Below are 22,647 nucleotides of genomic sequence, written 5' to 3'. Positions count from 1 at the left end.
AAGTCTTAGATATTAAACAGCACTTGTACAGTGGCTTCCATCTAAACAAGAATAGAAAGGAAGACCGTATGACATTCGTACAGTGAAATGAAAGGACAGATGGAATGTCAGCAGATGTGTTGAAATCGAACATATACATCTCAGCAGATACATGCTAATATTATACTACCTGAGAACTGATAAAAGGAAAAAGGAATTGGATGTATATACAGAAACGGAGTTAAATCCCAGGCCCTACAAGTTACTGAAAATAGTGTTGAACATCCCATTGAATAGTGTGCCACAATAGTGAATCACAAATCATACAAGCTAGTAGTACTGACAGTTTCTAGGCTGTCAACAGGCAGTATTTTAACCTTCATAAAGTGGATAGATATGGTTTTCATAAGGATGCACAAAGTTAAATGGAGAATTATTGTTTGTGGAGACATTAATTTTGACTTTTTGTCAAATACTGCTTAGAATTTTTGATGTCTAGTTTTGAAGTGTTTTTCAATATGAGGATTGAAAGACATAGTGCAGCAACCATTGGCAATTTATTTGTAGACCCAATTATGTTCTATGGCTTGGATATAAAAACAATAGCCAGGTGGTTCATCTGACAATGACTGTCAAATGTTAACTAAAATATACTGACCAGTTAAATACAGAGCATAGAAGAAAAGTATTGCATCAAAGAATCTTTAACTATAACTCAATCACAGTTGTTATAGAGCAATTACAATAAGTTTGTTGGGAACAGCTTTATCAGATATGTATAGATGGAAAAATTTATTTTTTAAGTTTTTTCCTACAGAACTAAACTCAGGTAAAATTGAACAAAGGTGAGAGCAAGGTTTGGATAACTTATGTTATTAAGGTGTCTCATACTGGGAAGGTAGAGCTTGACCTAATACAGAAAACAAACTGTAGGCAAGAGCTAATGCTCCAATACCAGCAGAACTGTAAAATGCTCCAGTCTATCATTAAAGAAAGGAAAACACCTGCAATATGCTCAAAAAATAAAACTCTCAAAGTGCGTAGCAGAAACTACATCATTAAAAAAAATATATATATCAATCCAAATTAAATGAGGCCCTAGAAAATAACTGTGGCAAGAATGACAGTGCTGAAATCACTGTCTGCCAAATCCACAACACACCTAAAACTAAATAACCAAATACAGATGCATTAAATATAGTTCAGGACATATTGTTTGCACCACCAACAGTTTCAAAAATGCAACCCTTATGGAGATTATAAAATGCATCAGATCACTAAAATATAGTAGTTCTGCTAGCTATAGTGGTGTTTTAGCTGAGTATTAAAATTTTGTACTGACATGATAGGCCTTCATAAAACTATGTTTATAATTAGTCAATGGCACTCCTAACAAACTTATATGTGCTGTATGAACACCTACCTATAAAAGTTGAGAAGAATGAAGCACACCTAATTTGATCTATTTTTCTAAGCAGAAAAAAATAACCTGCTAGCACCAGAATTACACGTTAATGGTCATACACTAAATGAAAGAGTGTGTCAAAAATTCCTTACTCAATAACAAAATGAAGTCAACAGATAGATAAACCAATGAAGAACTTCATTTTAGCACATTTTGTTCTTAGACGTGTTACTCATTGTGTTGGCCTACAGACAAACGTGTTGGTCTATTTTGCTACTTTGACATGTAATTATCTTCTGGGCAGTAGCTAAAGAAAATGGAGTATTTATTCAGCAGAAGCAAGCATTAAAAATATCGTGTAGAACAGATAACCACAAATGTTATGGAGGAGCTTTTAGGGATTTTATTTCTTCCCTAACCATTTACTTCTTAATTGTTATTGTCACTGATAATAATATCAGTTTTAGTTGAATTGTGATTAGCACACTCACAGTCCATGGCACAAAAATAATTTTTATATGCAATTGGCTCAGAGTTGAGTTATGTGCTCTGATGCAAAGGTAATCAACAACCTCCCATCTGATGAACCTAGGAATTCTTACATTTATGTGATAATACATATTCTCTGTTATGGTATCTACGGTTAGTAACAAAGCTGAATTAAGTACAAACTGTGCAATTCACACCCACAGTATGAGAAGTTAAAACCTTCAGTTTGTAACAACCTTTCTTGTCATGACATACTATCCTACACAGTCATTTCTTAGTTATGAGGTTCTTTTCTGGCATTTTAAGGCAAAATATATGGATACTACTTTTAGACAGGAATGGGCCACAAGGCTAACAACTAGGTGTAGTAGTCAAGCTCATTATAAAGATCTCCACCCTTACTGCACTAAGTGAGAGTACATCTGCCTATCATTGGTGCATATCAGCAGAAACATTATCAGGTGCATCATAAATATTTCTATACACAGTCATGAAACAAGAGGCAGTTAGGCACCAAGGAAAAACAAACAAAAAACTTGAACCAGCATTCTGTATCAGGGAATAAAATGATATAATGAACAGCTCCAGGAAATGAAAGAGATTACTAAAATACATCTGTTAAAAAAGGCAGCTAGAATATTCTTCATAAGTAATGCATACTATACAATTAGAAGATTACTTGGAGGATTCAGAGTACTGGTTGATAATGAAAGGGGATAACTCCACACCCTGTTGCATTTCAGTGCATGTCCACAGTTTTCTTCTTTAAAAGAAAATCAAGTGTCAAGATTTAAGTGCATGATAGAAGTGGCCTGTCATTGTCCCGAATTTAACATCTCACTCACCATGGTGGAGGATTCTGTCTCATTTCTTAGGTAGGCAGAGGGAAGGACTGGAAGGCAAACATAGAGCATAGTTGAATGCTTGTGCCCCTGGAGTCAGTTTTCCAAAAAGACTGGAGTTGGTGGAAGGGGCATGGCAACATCTTCATGGCCCAGAAGCCATCAGAGCATGTCCTCAATCATTAAGAAGAGCATAACCAAGTTTTATTTTGCAGTTTATCTCGAGCAAATTTGTGTAAATCAAAGAACATTGTATAATAGGGGCCAACCAAATAAGGAGGCAGCTGTTAAGACACTGACCTAATATTCATGAGGATGAAGTTCGCTCATTCTGGTCATCCAGATACAGCTTTTCTGTGATTTCCCTAAATCACTTCAGGCAAATGCTGGGATGGTGTCTTGATTGTAGCATAGAGCGTACGTATTTATTCTTTGTACATGTATATTTGAGCTATTGATTTTTATTGTATTACTGTGCAAATCCTGTATCATTGCTAGATTATGTTTATAAAATAGAAAGAAACTTCCACATGGGAAAAATATATTAAAAACAAAGATTCCAAGACTTACCAAGCGGGAAAGCGCCGGCAGACAGGCACAATGAACAAAACACAAAAACACACACACAGAATTATGTTTAGATGAATTAAAAAAAAATCCTTACAGACTATGCATTCCTACTTAGGGTTCTGAGTGCTGTTTTATGCTATAACACAAAGATCTATAAAAGGTTACCAGCAGACATCACGCAGGAAATTTAAAACCATCAGACATTCAAAAACAAAGGAAAGGAGTACCTCATTATCCATTTCTTCTACCAATTATCTTATTATCTAGTTTCAATAATTGAAAATTCCTGCTAGCTGTATGACACGTAACAATGTATTGTAAACAGACCTCATTTATTACATATATAAATGGCTATTCTTTCTGAAAATTACCCTTGTAATCAAGTAAATATTAAGTTACCAATAGAAAATAAATAGCAGCAATATAACTGAGGAAGCAGTAGCTTTTTTTGCAAGAGTAGTGGCTTTTCTTGTAATTTAGTAGCTCTTAACTTTAACTGGTGTAAGCACAAATATATTATCCAGTTACATTAATCAGAACAGTTGTCAAAAGCCTGAATAACCGCCTTTTGCAGTGCATATAGCAACAAGATGTGCAGGAAGAGTGTCAGTGAGGTTCTGGAAGGTTCTGGCAAGGATGTGGAGCCATGCCAATTCCAGTGTCATAGACAGCTATGCTAGGTTTCTTAGTTGATGATTTTGGTGGCCAGTGGTGTACAGTAAACTAATTCTGGCGCTCTTCAAACCATTCATGTACACTGCGAACTGTGTGACATGTTGCATTGTCCTTCCGGCAGATCCCTTCATGCCAAGGGAAAACAAACTGTATGTAGCGATGGATCAATACATACTAGTGCCTTCCAGAATGGTCAGGCCACTCAAGGAACACCTTGAAAATATTCACCAGACCATAACGCTTCCTCCTCTGGCCTGGACTCTGCTGACAATTGTTGCAGGGTGTCTGATTTCAGACTTTGTACACTGTATACGCCAATGGCCATCTGTGTGATGGAGCATAAAACATGATTCGACTGAAAAGGCCACTTGTTGCCATGCAGTGGATGTGCAGTTGTGGTACTGGTGTGTGAATTCAAGCCTTCATTGCTGATGAACAGAAGTCATAATGGGTGTATGAATGAGGCACCTGCTGTGGAGCATTATTTGCTGGTCGATCATTGAGGAGACACAATTGGTAGCCCTTTGTTTCAACTGGGTTTCAGTTGCTTGACAGTTACATATCTATTTGCTCGTACACATCTGCACAGCCATCATTCACCCACCATCTATGGCCTGTTGTGCACCCTAGTTGCCTTAGTGTCAGTTTTGGATAGCACTGTTTTGCCACACTTCATATAATTTAAGCATGGTGGCATGCAAACAGTTTACAAACTTAGCCATTTCTGAAATGTTTCCGCCCTTGGCTCGAAAGCCGATGATCATACCCTATACCCTTTTGGACGTCAGATAAATCACTCCATTTCTGCATTACAACAATGACTGAACTGTCCCCCCCCCCCCCCCCCTCCCCCATCCCACCATCCCTCCAACATGCTTCTCTACTGCTAATGCTGCCACTTGCTGTCTGTGATTGGTCATTGCAGATTGACATTTGACATAGGTGGTGGTCACATTAATTTAACAGGACTGTGTAGTAATACACAGTATGGTAATAGTTTATAGTTAACACGGTGTACATATTAAGTTTCTGTGATTTGCCTGTCTTTTGATAATGTATACCTTGAATCATTTTACATCCAAGAAGGTTCTCATTTTCGTTAGGATCTATGTGATATGATGCATGCATGCATGAATGAATGAATGAATGAATGAATGAACGAGTGTAGGAATTCCAAGGTCCCAAAAGATACATCTGTAAGACGTTAGGTCACTGAGTTTAGGCAATATTATTCCTAAACATTTCTGCAATGTAAATATGTACTTGAATTTACTGCATTGCTGCACAATATTATGTATTATGAAATTATGGTAGGGAAGAGTATAAAGTAGTCCCATCTGTAAATCAACACACGGACAGACTTTTCTATGAGCAAAGCAGGCAAACGGAACTTTTTGATTAATGCATCCACATACCAGTTTCACCTCCATTTGTTATCCATCTGATCTGTACTTTTTGTACTTGTAAATAATTTTTGTGTATTTGCATGGAGTTGCATAGTTTGAGATTTATAAGAATGAGAGTTAAGCTGTTTGCTGTGTACCAACTGAAACCAGTGGTAAATACATAGGAGACACAAGAGACCCCCACCCCACCCCTCGCTTGTGGGGCCACCCGCATTGCCACCCTTGCTGCCCTTGCCAGTCAGCCAGCATGCTATTCTTTTGTCAGTCGACTTCACTGGATTGAGTTATCGAGTGCTTGTACTTTCCTACATAGCATCATCGTATTTTATACTGAGGTGGATGTCGGGTGAGATACACCATCAACACCTTATAATCAGGAGTTCATTTATTTACCTCTTCACACAAGTAAGGCATACAATGAACTGGATGGCAGATCACCATAAAGATAATGTTTTGCTAGGTTCAAAGATGATGATCAGACCGATACTGGTGTCCTCATCAGCACCACATAGCCCCCTCCCCCCCTCCACCCCCTATACGGAGTACGCCTGAGTGGCCGGGGGGAGGGGGGGGGGGCTATGGGGTCGGCAGGTGTCGTCCACGTGAGCCGAATCCCAGTCAGCTCGACAGCGTCGGCGGGGAGCTGTGTTGGTAAATGATGTGAAGGGAGGTCCAGCCACCGAACCTGGAAGTCGTTGAAGCGCGCCAGGTGTCGTACTGGGCGTGCTGATCGTGCAGTGACAGGTAGGCCGGCGGATTGCGGGTGGAACAGAGTGTCGACGACGATGTCTCCGGTGGGCGTGGTGAACACATGAAGCATGTCCAGGTCGATGTGGTCAAGAGGAGAACACATTTCACCAGGTGGCAGGGAATGGTGGAGGTTGTGTCATGAGCACTGAATGAAGGGAAACTTACAATGAACAGTGTGTCATCGCGTAGTATTATAGAGATGTCATGGATTATGTCCGGGGGGACAGGCACAAAAACCTTGAGTGAGGGCACATTCAAGATGGGGGGGAGGGGGGTGAGAAACCTCGACAGGGCGAGGCAGGCGACGGGGAAGAGTTCGAAGGCACCAGAGGAGGGCTCGGCGGGGAGGGCATGATTGTAGGTGAGCTCGATGTGGGGAGCATGTGATCCCTCAACGGAGTGCATGGGACTGGAATAGAGGGCGAGGTGGGAGAAGAGCTCGACGATTGGAGCTGGAAGTCACTCGACTGAGTGAGTAAGTCTGATGTGGAGGGAGTGGTCGGAGCGTCCTGAGCTACGACAGTGAAGGAGGGTAGAAGCGGACTCGACATGAGCAGGCTTAAATCTGTTGAGAGAGACTGTAACAGCAGAATTTTTTATCTGGATGTCATAGGTGTTGGCTGAGCACCAGAGAACTTGGTACGGGCCGGTATATGGGGGTTGGAGGGGAGCCCGGACATGTCATCTCGGAGCGTGACGTACTCGCAATTGTTCAGAGATTTCGGAACGTGAACCTTAGGGTGCGAATGGCTGGCAGTCAGAGGGATGTGGGGGTTAATGACGTGGCATCTCATGCGGTCCACGAAGGAAGGTAAATCAGACTGAGGGAAGGAAATGGAAGGGCTCACAAGTTCGCCAGGGAGAAAAATGTTCTGGCCGTATACAAACTCGGCTATTGTGCCTTTGAGGTCTTCCTTATAGATCGCACGAATGCCGAGTAGCACAAGGGGAAGGGCCTCCGTCCAAAGAGAGTCATGGCATCAAAGAGCCGCCTTGAAAGTGCGGTGCCAGTGTTCAACTAGCCCATTACTTTGCGGGTGATATGCTGTGGTATGGATGTGCTGGATGCCACAAATGTTACAAACCTCGTTGAACAGGGCTGACTCAAATTGTCTGCCCTGGTCAGTCATGATGATAGCTGGACATCTGAAGTGTGATACCCATGACTCAACGAAAGCTCGAGCAGCAGTTTCTGCCGTGATATTGGGGAGGGGGGCAGCCTCAACCCAGCGAGTTGTTCGGTCGATAGGCGAGAGAACATAAAGAAAGCCGTTAGAGGGGGGGAGAGGGCCAAAAATGTCAATGTGAATATGCCAGAAACGCCCAGAAGGGATCGAAAAGTCGCCGAGGGGGGGGGGGGGGGGGGGAGGGGGTGAAGTGTGCTTGTGTAGTTTGCAGCGTTGGCACGCGACGCAGGAGCATGCCCATTGCTGGCAGTCCTTGTTGACATTTCTCCACACAAAGCACTCTGCTACGAGGCGGGAGGACACACGAACACCGGGATTGGCTAAATTATGCAGTGCGTTGAAGACAGCTCGACGGAGTGTGGTTGGGATGAGGGGGCATAACGTGCCCGTACTGTCATTGCACCAGATCTCACCAGAAATGCCAGGGAAAGTGGTGCGGACAAAGTGTAGTGAAAAGGTAGAGTCTGAAATCAGGTTTTGTGTGTCCTTGTCAGCTGGTTGGAGGTTATGCAGGTCAGAGAGGTCTAACAGCGAATGAATGGCTTTGACTTGCAAAAGGAAATCAGCAACTATGTTATCAGCACCCTTTGTGTCTGACATCGGTGGTGAACTGAGATATGAAGTCCATGTATCTGAAACGGCGAGGAGGCGGGTCAGCTGGCGGGTTTGAAATGGCGGCAGCCAGGCGTTTGTGGTCTGTTAAAACATAGAAATGGCGTCCCTCAACATTGGTCTTAAAATGCTTGATCACTTCATAGACCATGAGCAACTCCCTGTCAAACACGGAATATTTCCGTTGTGCATTGGTGAGCTTGCGCGAGAAGAACTGCAGAGGCGAAGTTTGGCCATCGACTGTCTGGCTAAGGACAGCGCCGATGGCAGTATGCTCGCATCTATGGTGATGAAAAGCTGCACCTTGGGATGAGGATGCGTGATGGTGCAGGCCTCAGCAAGAAGATTTTCGAGGGCAATGAAAGAGTCAGTCATAGCAGGGGTCCATGGAACGGGCCAAGATCCAGAAGTCTTGGTGCCTGCCAAGGTGTCCGTCAGTGGAGCCTGAATCTCCGCAGCCCGAGGTAGATGATGGCGATAATAATTAACTGTCCCCAGAAAGTGCTGGAGCTCTTTGAATGACGAAGGTCTGCGTAGGTTTAGTATTGTTTGTACCTTGTCAGGCGGCGGTGAAATGCCGTCGGCAGCGACGCGAAAACCAAGAAAAGTGACAGAGGGTTGGTGTTGTTGCAATTTGTCCTGGTTGGTCTCGATGCCTGCTGCTGCGAACGTGTCCATAAGAGTTTGCAGATGTCGAATGTTGTCCTTAATGGAGGAGCTGAACACAAGAATGTCATCGAGATATGCAAAGCAGAATTTTAGGCCGAATAGCACTCCGTTGATGAGGCATTGCCAGCTGTGGGTTGTGTTGTAAGACCGAAGGGCATGAATAGAAATTGAAATAACCTGATTGGGGTGGTGATTGCTGCTTTTTCAATTTCTTCAGGAGCCATGGGGATCTGGTGGTAGGCCCATTTGCAATCAATGACAGAGAACGGGGTCGCACCTGCGAGGGAACTGGTAAAGTCGGCAATGTTGGGAACGGGGTAGGTGCCCATAATGGTTCGTGCGTTTAGTTGACGGTAATCTCCCCACATGTGCCAGGACCCGTCTTTCTTGGGTGTCATATGAATGGGTGTAGACCAGCTGCTGGCAGAGGGTTTGATGATGCCGGAGCTTAGAAGTTTTAAGGTCGGAGAGGCACTCGGGACAAAGTCGATGTGGTTTACTGGAGAACGGGGGACCTGGCGTGAGGCGAAGCTTGTGAACCGTGCTGTTGGTGACGACGGAAATGTTGCCAGCGGTACAGGATTCAGTTTTTTTACAATTTGAGGTGGGTGGGGCAGGGTAGGCGAGGTTGTGGTGTTCGGAGCCACTCGGCGGATCCGACAGGAGCAGAGGCGGTGAAGTGACCCGGGAGTCAATGTGACAAAATGGCCACTGGCCCGAAGCAGTGGCACCATGGTCGAGTGAGCTCGGTAGAGCTCGTGAAGCATTAGTGAGTCCATTGTCAGAGTGCGCGGCCTGTGGCAGCATGGTCGCGGCCGAAGCACTAGGTTTGAGTGCACTGTTTATGTTGTCAGTGGCGGTTGCAGGGCAGTGCACAGGAGCCGAAGTTGCATAGTTTGAGGTGCTGTCTGTGAGGGGAGGGGTAGGAGCTGTCAGTATGGGAACACGTGACGCTCGTTGCGCATGCGCACTTGTGTCAGGCTGAGTGTCAAATGCTTCTGTGTTAGAGGGGTGTGGTCCTGTGGAACTGTCAGTACACATTATGGTAGAGTTGATAGCACAGTTGCGAGGGGTAGTGGGGAGGCTCCATTGTTGGGACTACACGCAGATTCGGCACACTTACTGACCTTGCTTTGTCCTTGCTGCAGTGTCTGTAATTCCTTTGCTGCATTGGATAGCTGGAGCTGAGTTTTGTGGAGCCAGAGGGAGAGCTCGAAGTTTTCCTTGCATAGGGGAGTGACGTTTTCAAGCTCAACAAGGCACTTGTGCGTTGTTTCTTGTAACGTCGTTGACAGAGCCGAGAATGTACGGATGAGGTGAGCCTGGACCGATGTGTCATGGGAGGGTGTTTGCTCCATGGAGCACAGGGGAAGTGAGTTTTGGAGGGGTGATGAAACACAGTGTTTCTCACTAGGTCCGGTGAAAGTTTGTGGTGTCGCAAGAAGTCAATGCCTTGTATAGGTTCCTCAATATTGCACACTAAAAAAGACCACTCGAGTGTGCAGTTTGCGGAGAGTGAGACGACGTGGGAGGTTGAACCTGAGCATTGTAGTTTAGTAGAATTCACAGCTAGCAGTGAAGTATGATGAGGGCGGATGTTCGACGACACTAAGGACGTAGGGAGCAGTGAAACATCGGTGCCTGTGTCCACTAGGAAAAAGTATCGCAATGAAATGTCTTTATATTAATGTCGTTTGTAATTATCTGAATGTTCCTGGACAGAAAGTAGCACTGGGAGGTGCCTGTCATGTTGTGCACAGGAGGCAGCTCCCACACCTACCTGCGATTTGCGTTTGGGAAGTAGCAGGGTAGTCTGCAGTTCCGTGCCACCTCACCAAACCGTATGTGGAAATAACAGTATGGGTAGTGCGGCTGCATTTCCTGTGGAGGCAGTGGCTGAGATTCAGAGGCCGCAGCCAGTTTGGTTGTAGAGGGGGCGTCACTGAGGGCGGAGTTGGCGACGTCCCAGCTGTTTGTATACTGTGTCCCGGAGCGAGCAGAACTGTCAGTACTGTGCGGCGTCCGGCCGCAGGACGATGAGCCTGAACCTGAGACTTGCCAGGTAGGCAGTGGCTGGCGAAATAGAGCAGTGATGCCTAATGTAGTTTGTCAGCAATTGTCATTCATTGCTCGACAGGTTCAGGAGACCTCCGAGCCAGAGCAAAGCGGATGTGGGGAGGTAGTTTATCTGTCCAGATGGCGAGGAGAGCTGTGTCAGAGAGTAGATCATCACTGACCAGGGCCTATAGCTGTCTCCAAAGTTGTGAAGCGTTGTCGTTCCCTCGATGTGGAGCACTTGCCGTATTGCTGTCTCAGTTGAGCGCACAAGCCAACGTAGAACTATCTTTTTGGCTAGAGTGTACCGGATATCTGAGTCCGGGGCGTCAAACAGGTCAGCAATCAAGTCCTCCTGGTGGTGCAGGTGGGTGACAAGGCACAGAAATCTGGTTGATTCGTTGAGTTTGAAATAGTCGAACACTTTGTCCACAATTTTGAACCAGGTTGTTGCCCTGTTGGGATTGAACGGCGGCAGCGTTGGTAAGTGTTGTAGAACATTCAGAAGAACAGGGTGCGTTGAATTCGTCAGGGCACTGCCTGAAACAAGCTGTTGTTGCTGCAGTATTCCAGGATAGTGTGTCTCCAGGGTATGTGGTGACGACAGCTGGTTGGGTGGCAGCATAAACGTGACGCATTGTGGTTGAGCACGATCCATCGCGACGCGGATGGCCGATGCAGGTGAGACACCATAGTGTGTCAATTGCGGTTGCAGAAGTTCGACTGGAGCTGGCACGGGGGCGACAGGTGAGAAAAAGTTCAAAGTTTGAAAATGCGTTCCAGTCCGTGGAAAACTTGATGTGGGATCAGAATTGGAGCCACTTATGTTGCAGGGAGGCTGCGGAGGTGTAGGCTGTCCAAAAGCACTGTGAGGAAAATGATGTCGAACGTTGGGCAAAATGTGTGAATGTCACTTCACTCAAAACGGTGTGCGGAAAAGTCCTTCATGATCGTGATTCTGTTATGCAAGCATTGTCTGTCTGTCGTAGATCTGACTATCCTACTTTGCACATGCTGTAAAAAATTTTTGCTTGTCTACCTGCATCTATTGCTACAGTAGAAAGAAGGTTTTCAGCAGTGCGACGTACAAAGACATGGATGAGGTCGACAATGGACTACGATCGACTTAATGGCTTAGCTCTGTTGAACACTCACCCCGATATAATTAACCAATTTGCCAGGAGGAATAGGTGCATAGAATTCATCATTTAAGGAAGAGAACCACAATTGTAATTTTTTTATATCATAAGATGACATTGTCTTCTATATGTATGTAATTAGTTTAAATTAAACATTCTTATACTTTGCATGTGACTTGATTATTTTTTATTATGGTAAAGTAAAGATAGCTCAATATATCTTTAGTGCCCCCTCCTTGAGGTTTTTCTGTATCTGCCTCGGACTGAGATCCTGTTCCATTGGTCCCCTGGCAATGTCTGGTATGCATGTATTTGATCTGCTAAGTGTAGATATGAAAAATAGTATGGTTAGTATGCATTAACATGTTAATGGTTGCATTCAATACAAGCAGAAACTACTGTGGTACTGTAACAAACATAAAGTGTAGATATGAAATAGTATGGTTGGTATGCATTAACACATTAATGGTTGCATTCAATACAAGCAGAAAGTACTGTGATACTGTAACAAACATAAAGTTTTTTTACTAGTCTCCTCTTAAAGTATAACATTTCTGTTACAGGATCATCATCATGTTTCACATGGAGAAAAGTTCAGGGAAGCAGTAGCATCATGCTTAAAGCATAACCCACAGCAGATTATTGCTGTTGGTACAAACTGTGTCAACCCAGCATACATCTCATCCCTTCTCAAGGATGCAGATCAAAAAATACCATTTATAGTTTACCCAAATAGTGGAGAGAAATATGATGCAAAAACAGGGTAAGACTGGTATGGAATATTTCTAAGTATTATCTTATATCTTTTGGATTCATTTTTGCTGTAGAATCTCCCATAGTGCTCAGAGCCTTTTGAACCATTTTGCTGTAGAATCAGTTCACACAGTTACATTCTCCATTGCCATACTCTGAACAGGTGTGACTGCATTACAGAACCAGGAGAATTTAGCTCTCTCTCTCTCTCTCTCTCTCTCTCTCTCTCTCTCTCTCTCTCTCTCTGTGTGTGTGTGTGTGTGTGTGTGTGTGTGTGTGTGTGTGTGTGTGTGATATCCTTCATCCCTGTTGTTTGGTGAGTAGTTTACTTTGTTCCTTCCCATCTTTTTATCTTCAGTAGTGTTATCTGCAAAAGTATCTGAGTTTCATCAGCTGTATATTTCTTAAACCTGTGAATGTCGTCAAAGATTAAGTTTTAGACTCTTTCTTCAAGAACTTGTGTTAGACTTTACTGTTATTTGCTTCGGTGTAAGGTTTGAGATTCTGACATTATAACTTTTTCCCATACATATAATACTGATAATAGCAATAAAGGAGTCAGGAAGGTATTGTACAGATGTTAATTGACAGGCCATTGCTCCTTGTAAAACTGATATAATAATGTACATAATTACAGGTGATTTATATTTTAGCTACTACATAGCGGTGATGTAACCACAATCAAGTCCAAATCCAAAACTAGGGTTATCAATTAAGTACAACACTTCACAATGGAAGCACAGTTTTTACAGACAACAAAATACAACCAGAATAGGACTGAACTCCTGGACAAAGAGTGTTGCTATTTATACAAACCCTGAATATCCAAGAGGGTAAAAATATTACAAACGATGGAGTACCAGCAATATAAGCAAAAAGATAGATTACTACTCACTGTAAAGGTTATACATTGAGTTCAGACAGGCACAATGAAAAGACTGTTCCAATTTTAGCTTCTAGCTAAAGCCTTCAGAAAAGGGAACAAACATATTCATTCACACTAGCAGGTGCACCTCATGCACACATGACCGCCATCTCTGACAGCTCAGACCAGAATGCCATTCTGGTCAGTGCTGCCAGAGATGGTGGTAATGTGTATGTGAGATGTGCTGCTTGTATGAATGAATATGTATGTGTGTTTCCTTTTCTGATGAAGGCTTGGGCCAAAAGCTAAATGTGTAACAGCCATTTCATTGTGCCTGTCTGCAACTCAATGTATCATCTTTATTGTAACAATCTGTGTTTTTCATTATATTGTTGATATTACAAACATTAGATATCTCAAGAACCTTCCACAAATTATAAAAACTACATAACAAATAACTGCTTATGGTAGAGTTCAAAACGGCAACTTGCAGCAAGCCAGCCAGCAATGCTAACTGATATGCTACACTGCTTTGCAGCACAGCTCACAGCATTGCTTGTTCTACAAGAGAAACAGCAACCTGCTGGTTCAGAAATTCTTATTGGAACCAACTACAGCCCCCTGGATCGAGATTTTGTCAGTGATCCTCTATGTCATCAAAGATATCCCTGTTGATATTTTTATGAGAAGTTTTGGTTCAGTGAGAACTGAATTCAGTCATTTAAAAAATTAATATAAGCAAGACAGGTAATAAACCTCTTTTAAAACCAGTGATTGCAGATTGTTCTCCAAAGCTTTTGCAAAGTTAGCCCCCTCTCCCCATCAAAGCTTCACGATTGTTGAGCAGGAAGCCCCTATCATCTATTTACACCACAGGACTGTAGCGTGGCTTCATATGGGGGACATGGCCCATGTCTCTGCACTTTTGTCTTTCTGTTGAAGGGAAATAGTCTTCAACTTTGTTTGTGATCTCCAAGTGACAAAGGATATGATGTGGCTCAAAGTAGTGGTTTAGTAACTTTTTTGCACAGGCATAAGACTCAATACCAAATATCCTGGGCTGTATGTCACTGGCTGGTGCTTGGTTCTCTGTTTCCTCCTAGGTGCCAAAGATCTGTGTAAGAGCCACTGTCATGCTTCTTAGGTCCTAGTTATGAGGTGTTTCATGTAGTCATTCTGAGTATTGTCTAGATGAAATGGGAAGAGTGTATCCTTTGTCATTTCACCCTCATGATCATGCAGTAAAAAGAGAGAGAGGGAGAGATGTGAGGCCTAAAGTGTCTTGCTTCACTGCATTGTAAGTGAATGAAATGACGGAATGACAGGTATTATTGTATCCTAAGCTCTCTATTCAACATCCATGTACACTGAGAGCATATCTGTCAGGGTCTGATTAAAATGTTCTATGAGGCCATTTGACTGTGGGTGATAGACAGTTGTCATCCTGAGGGTGATATTACAATTTGAAATCCCTTCCGATATAGGTCAGGACCAGAAAACTTTTTCTAGATCAGACAGCATCACATGGGTTCCTCTGTCCTCCAAATTGTTGTCTTCTGTAAGGAACATTGCTCTTTCTGGAACTTCAGTATTAGGCACTTCTCAGGTGACAGGTTAGGAAGTGAGATAGTTTCTTTTTATTTCGGGAACCTCCCCAAGAGGTCAATTCTGGTTTAGTGAAATGTGGTAGTACTGCAGACTGAGTTGCTACGAGATGCCCAAAGGTAACTCTGGCACATGCTTCAGTCACTGGAATATCTTGTGGTGACTCACATGGTGTTTACAGATCAGTAGAGACTGGCCAGTGACCTGCATTTGATTTTGTCTAGAGGCTTTGTGAACCACAGGTGACCAGATTTGACCATTGTAGACAAACTTCAAGACAGCTGGCCATAGATGAGCTAGTTAAGACGAGCAACAGTTTCCAAGGCAATGGATCATAGTTACTCTTATACAATGTTCCTTTATTTGGAATTTTCCTTTGGTTAATTCCTCATTCTTCAAAGCAATTCTGGCTCTTTCCTCTGTTCGGCAGCAGTGTCATTGGATGCAGCTATGTCAGAGATTTTGTCCTCTCTGCTGTTTTCTGCCAAAGGATTCCTTGAAATAAATTAAGTATCCTTGTGCTTGTATTCATTATTGTAGCCACTGTGATGACATACTCCTGAAGCCTCGGTGTCCAACTCAGCAGTGAACCTGATAAATCCGTTTGGCTAGTCAGCCAGTGTGGAGGATGAAGGTCCCTCAAAACAGAGAGTGGTTAAATAAATATGGCCAGACTTATTGATGACCCAAACAGCTGCAAGGCACTTTTTCTTGGACTCTGAGAGTACACTGGAAGCATAAGCTATCATCTTTCAGCACCTTCCTGAATTTTTACCAGACGTGCCAATATCTCATAATCAGTAGTGATTGTATGAGGTTCTGTCTCATCAATCTCTTCACACAATGCTAGGACAGAAGTAGGTGTTAACATATCATTAAGTAGAAGGAAAGATATTTCTCAAACCCCATTCCAGGATAATTTGGCACCTCCCTGCAATAGATCTTGCAAGGAATGTGCCTTGGTATGGAAGTCCTTTATGAATTGCTGGTAGTAAGAGCACATTCCAAGAAGTCTTCTCTTATCACAGATGTGCCAGTGAGTTGGAAAATCTGCTCTTGTTATCTCTAGATCAGTACAGACTCCATAGCTAATCACTAGGTGCTTCACAGTTTTTATTTCTTGCTACAGGCTTGCAGAAATGCTGTTTATTGACATAAAACAGTGTGTAAAGTTACTGTCTCTGTCACAGCGACAGGTGTAAAGCTCCACTCTCTGTTATTGTGGTTAATTTGAGTATGGGAGCTTTACATAGAGAATAAGCTTTGTTACAAAATAAACCTGATCATGTGCCTAATATGAACATCTTATACCTGTCAGATATTAAAGTTTTTCAGTTGAAAATTGGAAAATGTCACTTTGAAATAACAACAATTCAAGTCAAATTACTTTGTTTTATTGTCCCTTTAAAAACTGATACACTTCCCTAACAAAGTCTAAAGTCATCCAGTCTTGTGTTAACACTTGAGCTCATTCGACATTCATGCTGAAGTAACCACTGCTACATTGCACATTTTCACATTAATGAAACATATAATCACTAATCATGGAACCTGTTTCAACCGACTTTCTACTATCAGTGTGTTTCTCCACAAAAGTTACTGATTCACAAATACAGTACTGGTTCAACTGCAAATCTCATAACTAATCTCAAATGCCTACCTGCAAAATAGCCAAGTTACTCATACTCTTCTCTCCTACGAACTGACATAACACTTTCAACTTTTAATTATAGTTCCTAGCAAATTCTTCATACTATTTATCCATGACATGGCTCACATAACACATCCTTTCTGAAGCCCAACAATGACTCTCTGTGCACACTAAGATGGTACATGATTAATAATGCTGGAGCACTGTTGATGCTATACACAGCAAGACAGTGCTCCTGCCAGAGAAAAGGGATGCTCAGCCCTGAAAATTCCAGGAGCCAATGATAAATAAGGAGTACAATATTGCTATATCATGACATCGAAAATAGCAGTTCTTCTTACATTTTCCCAGTAGAATCTGGGGAAAAAAACCCTAATGAACAACCCAGCAAAAGCTCCATCCTGAGTCATTATGCTGCAATGCAATAAAAGCATCATGCGCACTTCACACATTCTTATTCCTAAGCCAAAAACTTACAATTATTTCCATTTTGGTAAGTATATGTGATTAGCAGACAATGAACATATGTATAAATGAAACTGGTTAAACAGCTAGACTGAACAGTATTTAATAATCTCAGAATTTCTTTGTATATCAATGAAGTCTCTATAAAATGTCATCTTAACAACTTTTTTCTTCAGTAAACAAGATCATACAAAGGTTGAACCAAAATTAAGGTTCCCATATTTTGTTACAAATAGAAAACATTGTTTATTGTTATTAATATACATAATTGAAAAGCTTACACTTTTGTCTGTTTATCAACATAGTCTCCATTTATTTAACACACTTTTGAAGGTGGTGCTCTGGCTTTTGTATTCTTAAGTCGAAGAAGTCTCCCGCCAACCTGTTGATGAAGCATGTGACTTCTGCTTGCACTTCATCATCACTCTTGAAGCATTTGCCACCTAAGTGTTCCTTTAGCTTGGAGAAGAGGTGGTAATCGCTGGGGGCTAAGTCCGGGCTGTACGGGGGATGGGGCATAACAGTCCACCCAGATTTCTTAAGCTCCTGTGTTTGACGAGAGACATGGACTGGAACATTGCCATGAAGAAGCACTACTCCCTCCATCAATTTTACTCCCGGCAATTCTGGATTGCTCACCTAAGTTTGGTCAATGTTTTACAATACCTCTCTGAGTTTACTGTCTTCCCAGGTTGCATGAAATCAATGAGAAATACCCCATCCCAATCCCAAAACACAGTCACCATAACCTTTCCTGCCAACTGTAATTGTTTGAATTTCTTTGGTGGCGGTGAACCAGAATGATACCACTGATGAGATTGTTGTTTTGTTTTGGGGCTGTAATGAAACACACACGTTTCCTCTCCCATGATGATAGTCCAACAACTTCTCTTTTTGCCTCCCCCCTCACATTATTGAAGAAACTTGCAAGCAGTCAAGACATTGCTCCTTGTGTTCGTCAGTCAGCATCTGGGGATCCAGGGAGAAAACACCTTGTGATAACCCAGTGTTTCTGTTAAAGTTCTTTCAGTTGTGCCATGGGAAGCTTCAGGAATGTGTTCAACAAGTTCACAGACAGTGACCCTCCGATCTTTGAGCTGCTCACTGTTGATCTCCTGGACAATCACATCCAAAATCGGTGGTTTTCCACTTCATTCTTCATCGTGAACTTCTGTCCGACCCTCAGCAAAAGCCCTGTACCATTTGCGGACATGCTGAATGGGCATAAACTCTTCACCATAAACCTCAGTCAGCTGCTAATGAGTCTCGACTGGTGGTAACTTCCTTGGGTGGAGAAATTGCAAACATCTCCAGTACCTCTGGAGGCTCTAGATCCCTCCATGCACTCAGATTCTTAGCTGATATTTGTGGATGTGGTTCTGTCCCGCCTGGTGACAGGGAGAAGTCCTGCAGTGTGACTGGTCCCCATGGCCCCTTCATCCCTTACCAGGCTGCCAGTCATGTGATCATTCAGTGGAATTGTAACTGGTACTACTGTCACCTGCTGGAATTACAATACCTTATTTCCTCTTTTTCTGCGGTTTGTATTGCTCTCCAATAAAAGCACATCCTCCAGCACTGGGAGGGCATCTGGAAAGGTCTGTACTTTCGTTCATACAGATGTCATCAGTGAATGGATTCCTCTTCATATCTTGCTGTAGGCAATAGCTGTGCAGGTGCAAATGACCTAAGTGATTACTGTTATCACTATTTATCTACTTCCAGACAGGCCACTTACTTACTCCTTCACATGCTTGCAGTCTTCAACACACTACATCCTTTGGGGGAGTGCCACTTCGTCTGCTAGGGGACCTGCTAATCGACAGCTTCTTACAGACCACCTCAACAATGGTTCTCCTACCTACTCCAGCGCCACTCATGGTGCCGTTTCAGCCATCAATCTGTCTTCCTCTAATCTGGTGGCTTCACTACATTGGTCACCACATGACGACCTTAATGAAAGTGACCACTTTCTGGTTATCCTGTCATTGCCTTGCCACTGTCAGACACACCAACTACCTTGTTGAGCTCTCCCCCACAGAACCAACTGGCCCTTGTATGCCTCTGTTGTTACATTTGTCACTTCTGTGTTGGATTGTACTGATAAGGTTGCACAAAGCTTCTCAGATGCAGTCATTCACACTGTTGGAATGGCTGTTCCCCTTTCAACAGTTCCTCCTGCTCCCCCCCTCTCACCCTCCCAACCTCCTTCTGGCTGTGCCGTGGTGGTCCAAAGACCTTGCAATACCTTTCCAGGATCACCGATGAGCTCTGCAGCTACTCCCTTCATTGACCAACCTTATCAGTTTCAAGCAACTTCTTGTTAAGGCTTCTGTCTGATCTAACACAGTAAGAGGGAATTCTGGGAGTGCTGTGCATCCTCCCTGGAACGTAAATGTCTTCATCTCAGGGCCAGCTCTTTGGTCTTATGGGCTACCAACGATCAACAGCTGTTCTGGATCTTGTCATACATGGTGGTCATTGTATCGATTTATCAGTTCTTGCTGAACACCTTGCAACCCTCTGTGTGAGAACATCAGCTTTCTCTTCTTGTCTGATTACTTTTCTACTTCAGAAGCAACAAGTAGAAGACGTATCCTTATGTTTCACTACCCACCAATCTGAATTCTGTAATGAACCCTTCATTGACTGGGAACTACTTCAGCTTATTTCCTTGTCCCACAACACAATCCCAGGCCCTGATTCAATTTGCAATCACATGATCCAATACCTGAATGTTCCCCTAAGGTAACACCTCGTAAGTGTCTTAACCATATTTGGCTCTCTGGTGCCTTCCCCTCACAATGGCAAGATAGCATAGTTGTTCCAGTCCTTAAGCCAGGCAAGAACCCAACATCTCTCAACAGTTACTGACTGATTAGCCTGACCATTGTACTCTGCTTGAAAGAATGGCTGCCCACATATTATGCTGAGTTCTTGACTCTCAGGTCTTTTGTTCCCCTATTAGTGTGGTTTCCAGGAGGGATGATCCAAAACTGCCAATCTGCTGCTTAGGTTGGAAACAAAAAATCCAACAGGCTTTTTCTAAACACCAAGCGTTTTTGACCTGCATAAGGCATATGACATGAAATTTTGCTTAACCTCCATGACTGGGGCTTTTGAGGCCTCCTACTGATTTTTATTTGTCAGTTTTTATCAAAAAGGTTGTTCCGGCTTCACTTTGCTCCAAACAGGTCCAGGAGGATAGTATCCCGTAGGGCTCTTTGAGTGTCACTCTGTTCCTCATCACCATCAGTAGTGTAGTGACCTCTGCCGGGCCACTCATCACTCCTGCATTGTATGTTGATGATTTTTCATTTTTTACAGCTCCCACTTGGTAGACTGTGCTGATTCCAGCTCCAAGGTACCATCTGGCAAGTCTCTGCATGGGCTCTTTCCCATTGATTCCATATCTCTCCTACAAAAATGCAGCTCATGCATTTCTACCACCATGGTCCATCCTGACCCAGAACTCTGGCATCTGAATGTTTTAGCACCATCCCATTTCTTTAACCTCCTTTTTGATAAAACGCTGACTTGGATGCCCGATATTTGTCAGCTGAAGACTGGCTGCATGTGGAAGTTTAATTGCTTCCTGCTTCCTTGTGCACATCTTGGGGTGTGGATCATGCTACTGTTACCTGTATTTACTGGGCCTGGTTTTCATCCCAACTGGAGTATGGTTGCCAGGCTTATGGTTTGCCAGCTCCTTCAACTTTGAAACTGTTAGACCTAGTCCACCATCATGACATGCATCTAGCCACAGGCTCCTTTCATACTCGTTTCATAGACAATCTTCTTGTTGAAGCACAAATCTTCCTGTTTTCAGAATTGATGACATAAGCTCTTGATCTCCTATGCAAGTGCCACTTGGCAGTTCCCACATATCCCATTCTCTTTGTATATGAGGGGTGTCATCCTCATGCCATCCACAAAAAAAAAAAAAAAAAAAAAAAAAAAAAATGGTTCAAATGGCTCTGAGCACTGTGGGACTTAACATCTGAGGTCATCAGTCCCCTAGAACCTAGAACTACTTAAACCTAACCAACCTGAGGACATCACATACATCCATACCCGAGGCAGGATTCGAACCTGCGACCATAGTGATCACGCGGTTCCAGACTGAAGTGCCACCCCGGCCTGCTGCCATCCACCCTCAGGTGGAATTACCAGCTGGAATGTGCCTCATTCCCTCTGCCAAGATCTCCATCTCCCCTCTGTGGATTGTGCTTCCTGAATTTCTCGCACACTCCGCCTTTGATGGTGCCCAGGCCATGGATTAGGTCTGATCTTGTTAAAGGTCCTAAAGTCTGTCACCCTCCTGACCTTTTGGCATCTGTTACATCCTCTTCTTATAGAGTTGTAGGGTAATACCATCTTTTACATCAATGACTATAAAACTGTGGATCATGTTTTATGTCTCCTGCTAGTATGAAACACCATTCACTTCTGGGAACATGACAGAGCTGACAATCATTAGCAGAGACCTCCATTTTATTAAACAGACAGTGTTTCAGTATATACTGACTCAATGAGTAGTCTTCAGGCTACTGACTGATGCCATTCTTGCCGCACTTTGGTGTATATTATTCATGAATTTCTCACTGACCTTTGTTATGCTGCCTGCTCAATTGTCTTTCACTGGGTGTCAAGTCATGTGGTTATCCTGGTGAATGAACTGACAGATCATTTGGCTGGAGTAACACTTACTTGCTCCACATTCGCTTTGCTGATCCCAGGTGCAAACTTGCGGGTGTACATGAGATCTCTCCTAACTCAGAAATGGAACAAAATCTGGTTGGCTGCTGCCTCACCTAATAAATTCTGTACAATCAACAAGACTACTGCAGCATCACATTCATCCTTCTGCCTCTCCTGGATGGTTTCCACAGTCCTATTTGTCTCTGCATCGGTCATAATGGTTAAACCATAGTTTTATTTTGTTAAACAAGCCACCCCACATTGTGATTGTGGAGCCTTACAGACAGTAGCTCATATCTTGGTGGAATGCGCACTCCTTGTGACCATCCATGCTAAGTATGGACTTCTGGAACCATTGCCTGTAGTATTGACAGATGATTTGCTGATGGTTGAACTTTTTCTCAGTTTTCTCCATGAAACTGGTTTTTATTCTTAGTTACAAAGTTTTATTCTACCTCCAGAGCAGCTAAAAATTTAGCTGTTCTTTGCATCTACTCAGTACTCATTATTCATCCAGTTTGGTTGAGAATTAGTGATATTTTTCACAGTTCTGTTCATGGGCTTAAGTCTGGCATGTGAGTTACACAGAATTAGATGCTCACTTAACAGCACAAAAAAGACCATTGGCAAACATAGCCTGTATTAAAATCTTGTACAACACTGATATGAATTAAGTGTAGCATGCCAGTGTTACTATTTACATTGGGAACACTTGAAAGGGAAAGATAGTTTCAAAAATTATGGAAAACTGGTTGTCAGTGTTTTATATATATATAAAATACTTTTCTGTGAATGGAAGCACTTTCTGTAATGTAACATTGTTACAAAG

At 43.0% G+C, this 22,647-nt stretch overlaps 1 protein-coding gene across 7 annotated transcripts in view; it reads left to right on the top strand.

Moving 5' to 3' along the window:
- LOC126322497 (uncharacterized) overlaps positions 1-22,647 on the top strand; it is a 125,071-nt gene that overhangs the window by 83,440 nt on the left and 18,984 nt on the right. For 6 of the 7 annotated variants that reach the window (XM_049994390.1, XM_049994372.1, XM_049994373.1 and 3 more), the window contains exon 5: positions 12,342-12,541. In XM_049994390.1, coding sequence (XP_049850347.1) covers positions 12,342-12,541 — 200 coding nt within the window. Of the gene's footprint in view, positions 1-12,341; positions 12,551-22,647 lie in introns of all 7 variants that reach the window. The other variant, XM_049994404.1, reaches the window with a different exon arrangement.

The sequence above is a fragment of the Schistocerca gregaria genome, chromosome 2 (genome assembly GCF_023897955.1).
Source record: "Schistocerca gregaria isolate iqSchGreg1 chromosome 2, iqSchGreg1.2, whole genome shotgun sequence".
In the NCBI taxonomy this organism is placed as follows: domain Eukaryota; kingdom Metazoa; phylum Arthropoda; class Insecta; order Orthoptera; family Acrididae; genus Schistocerca; species Schistocerca gregaria.
The sequence above is the reverse complement of the archived record's forward strand: the minus strand, read 5'-3'. Positions and strand labels throughout refer to the sequence as shown.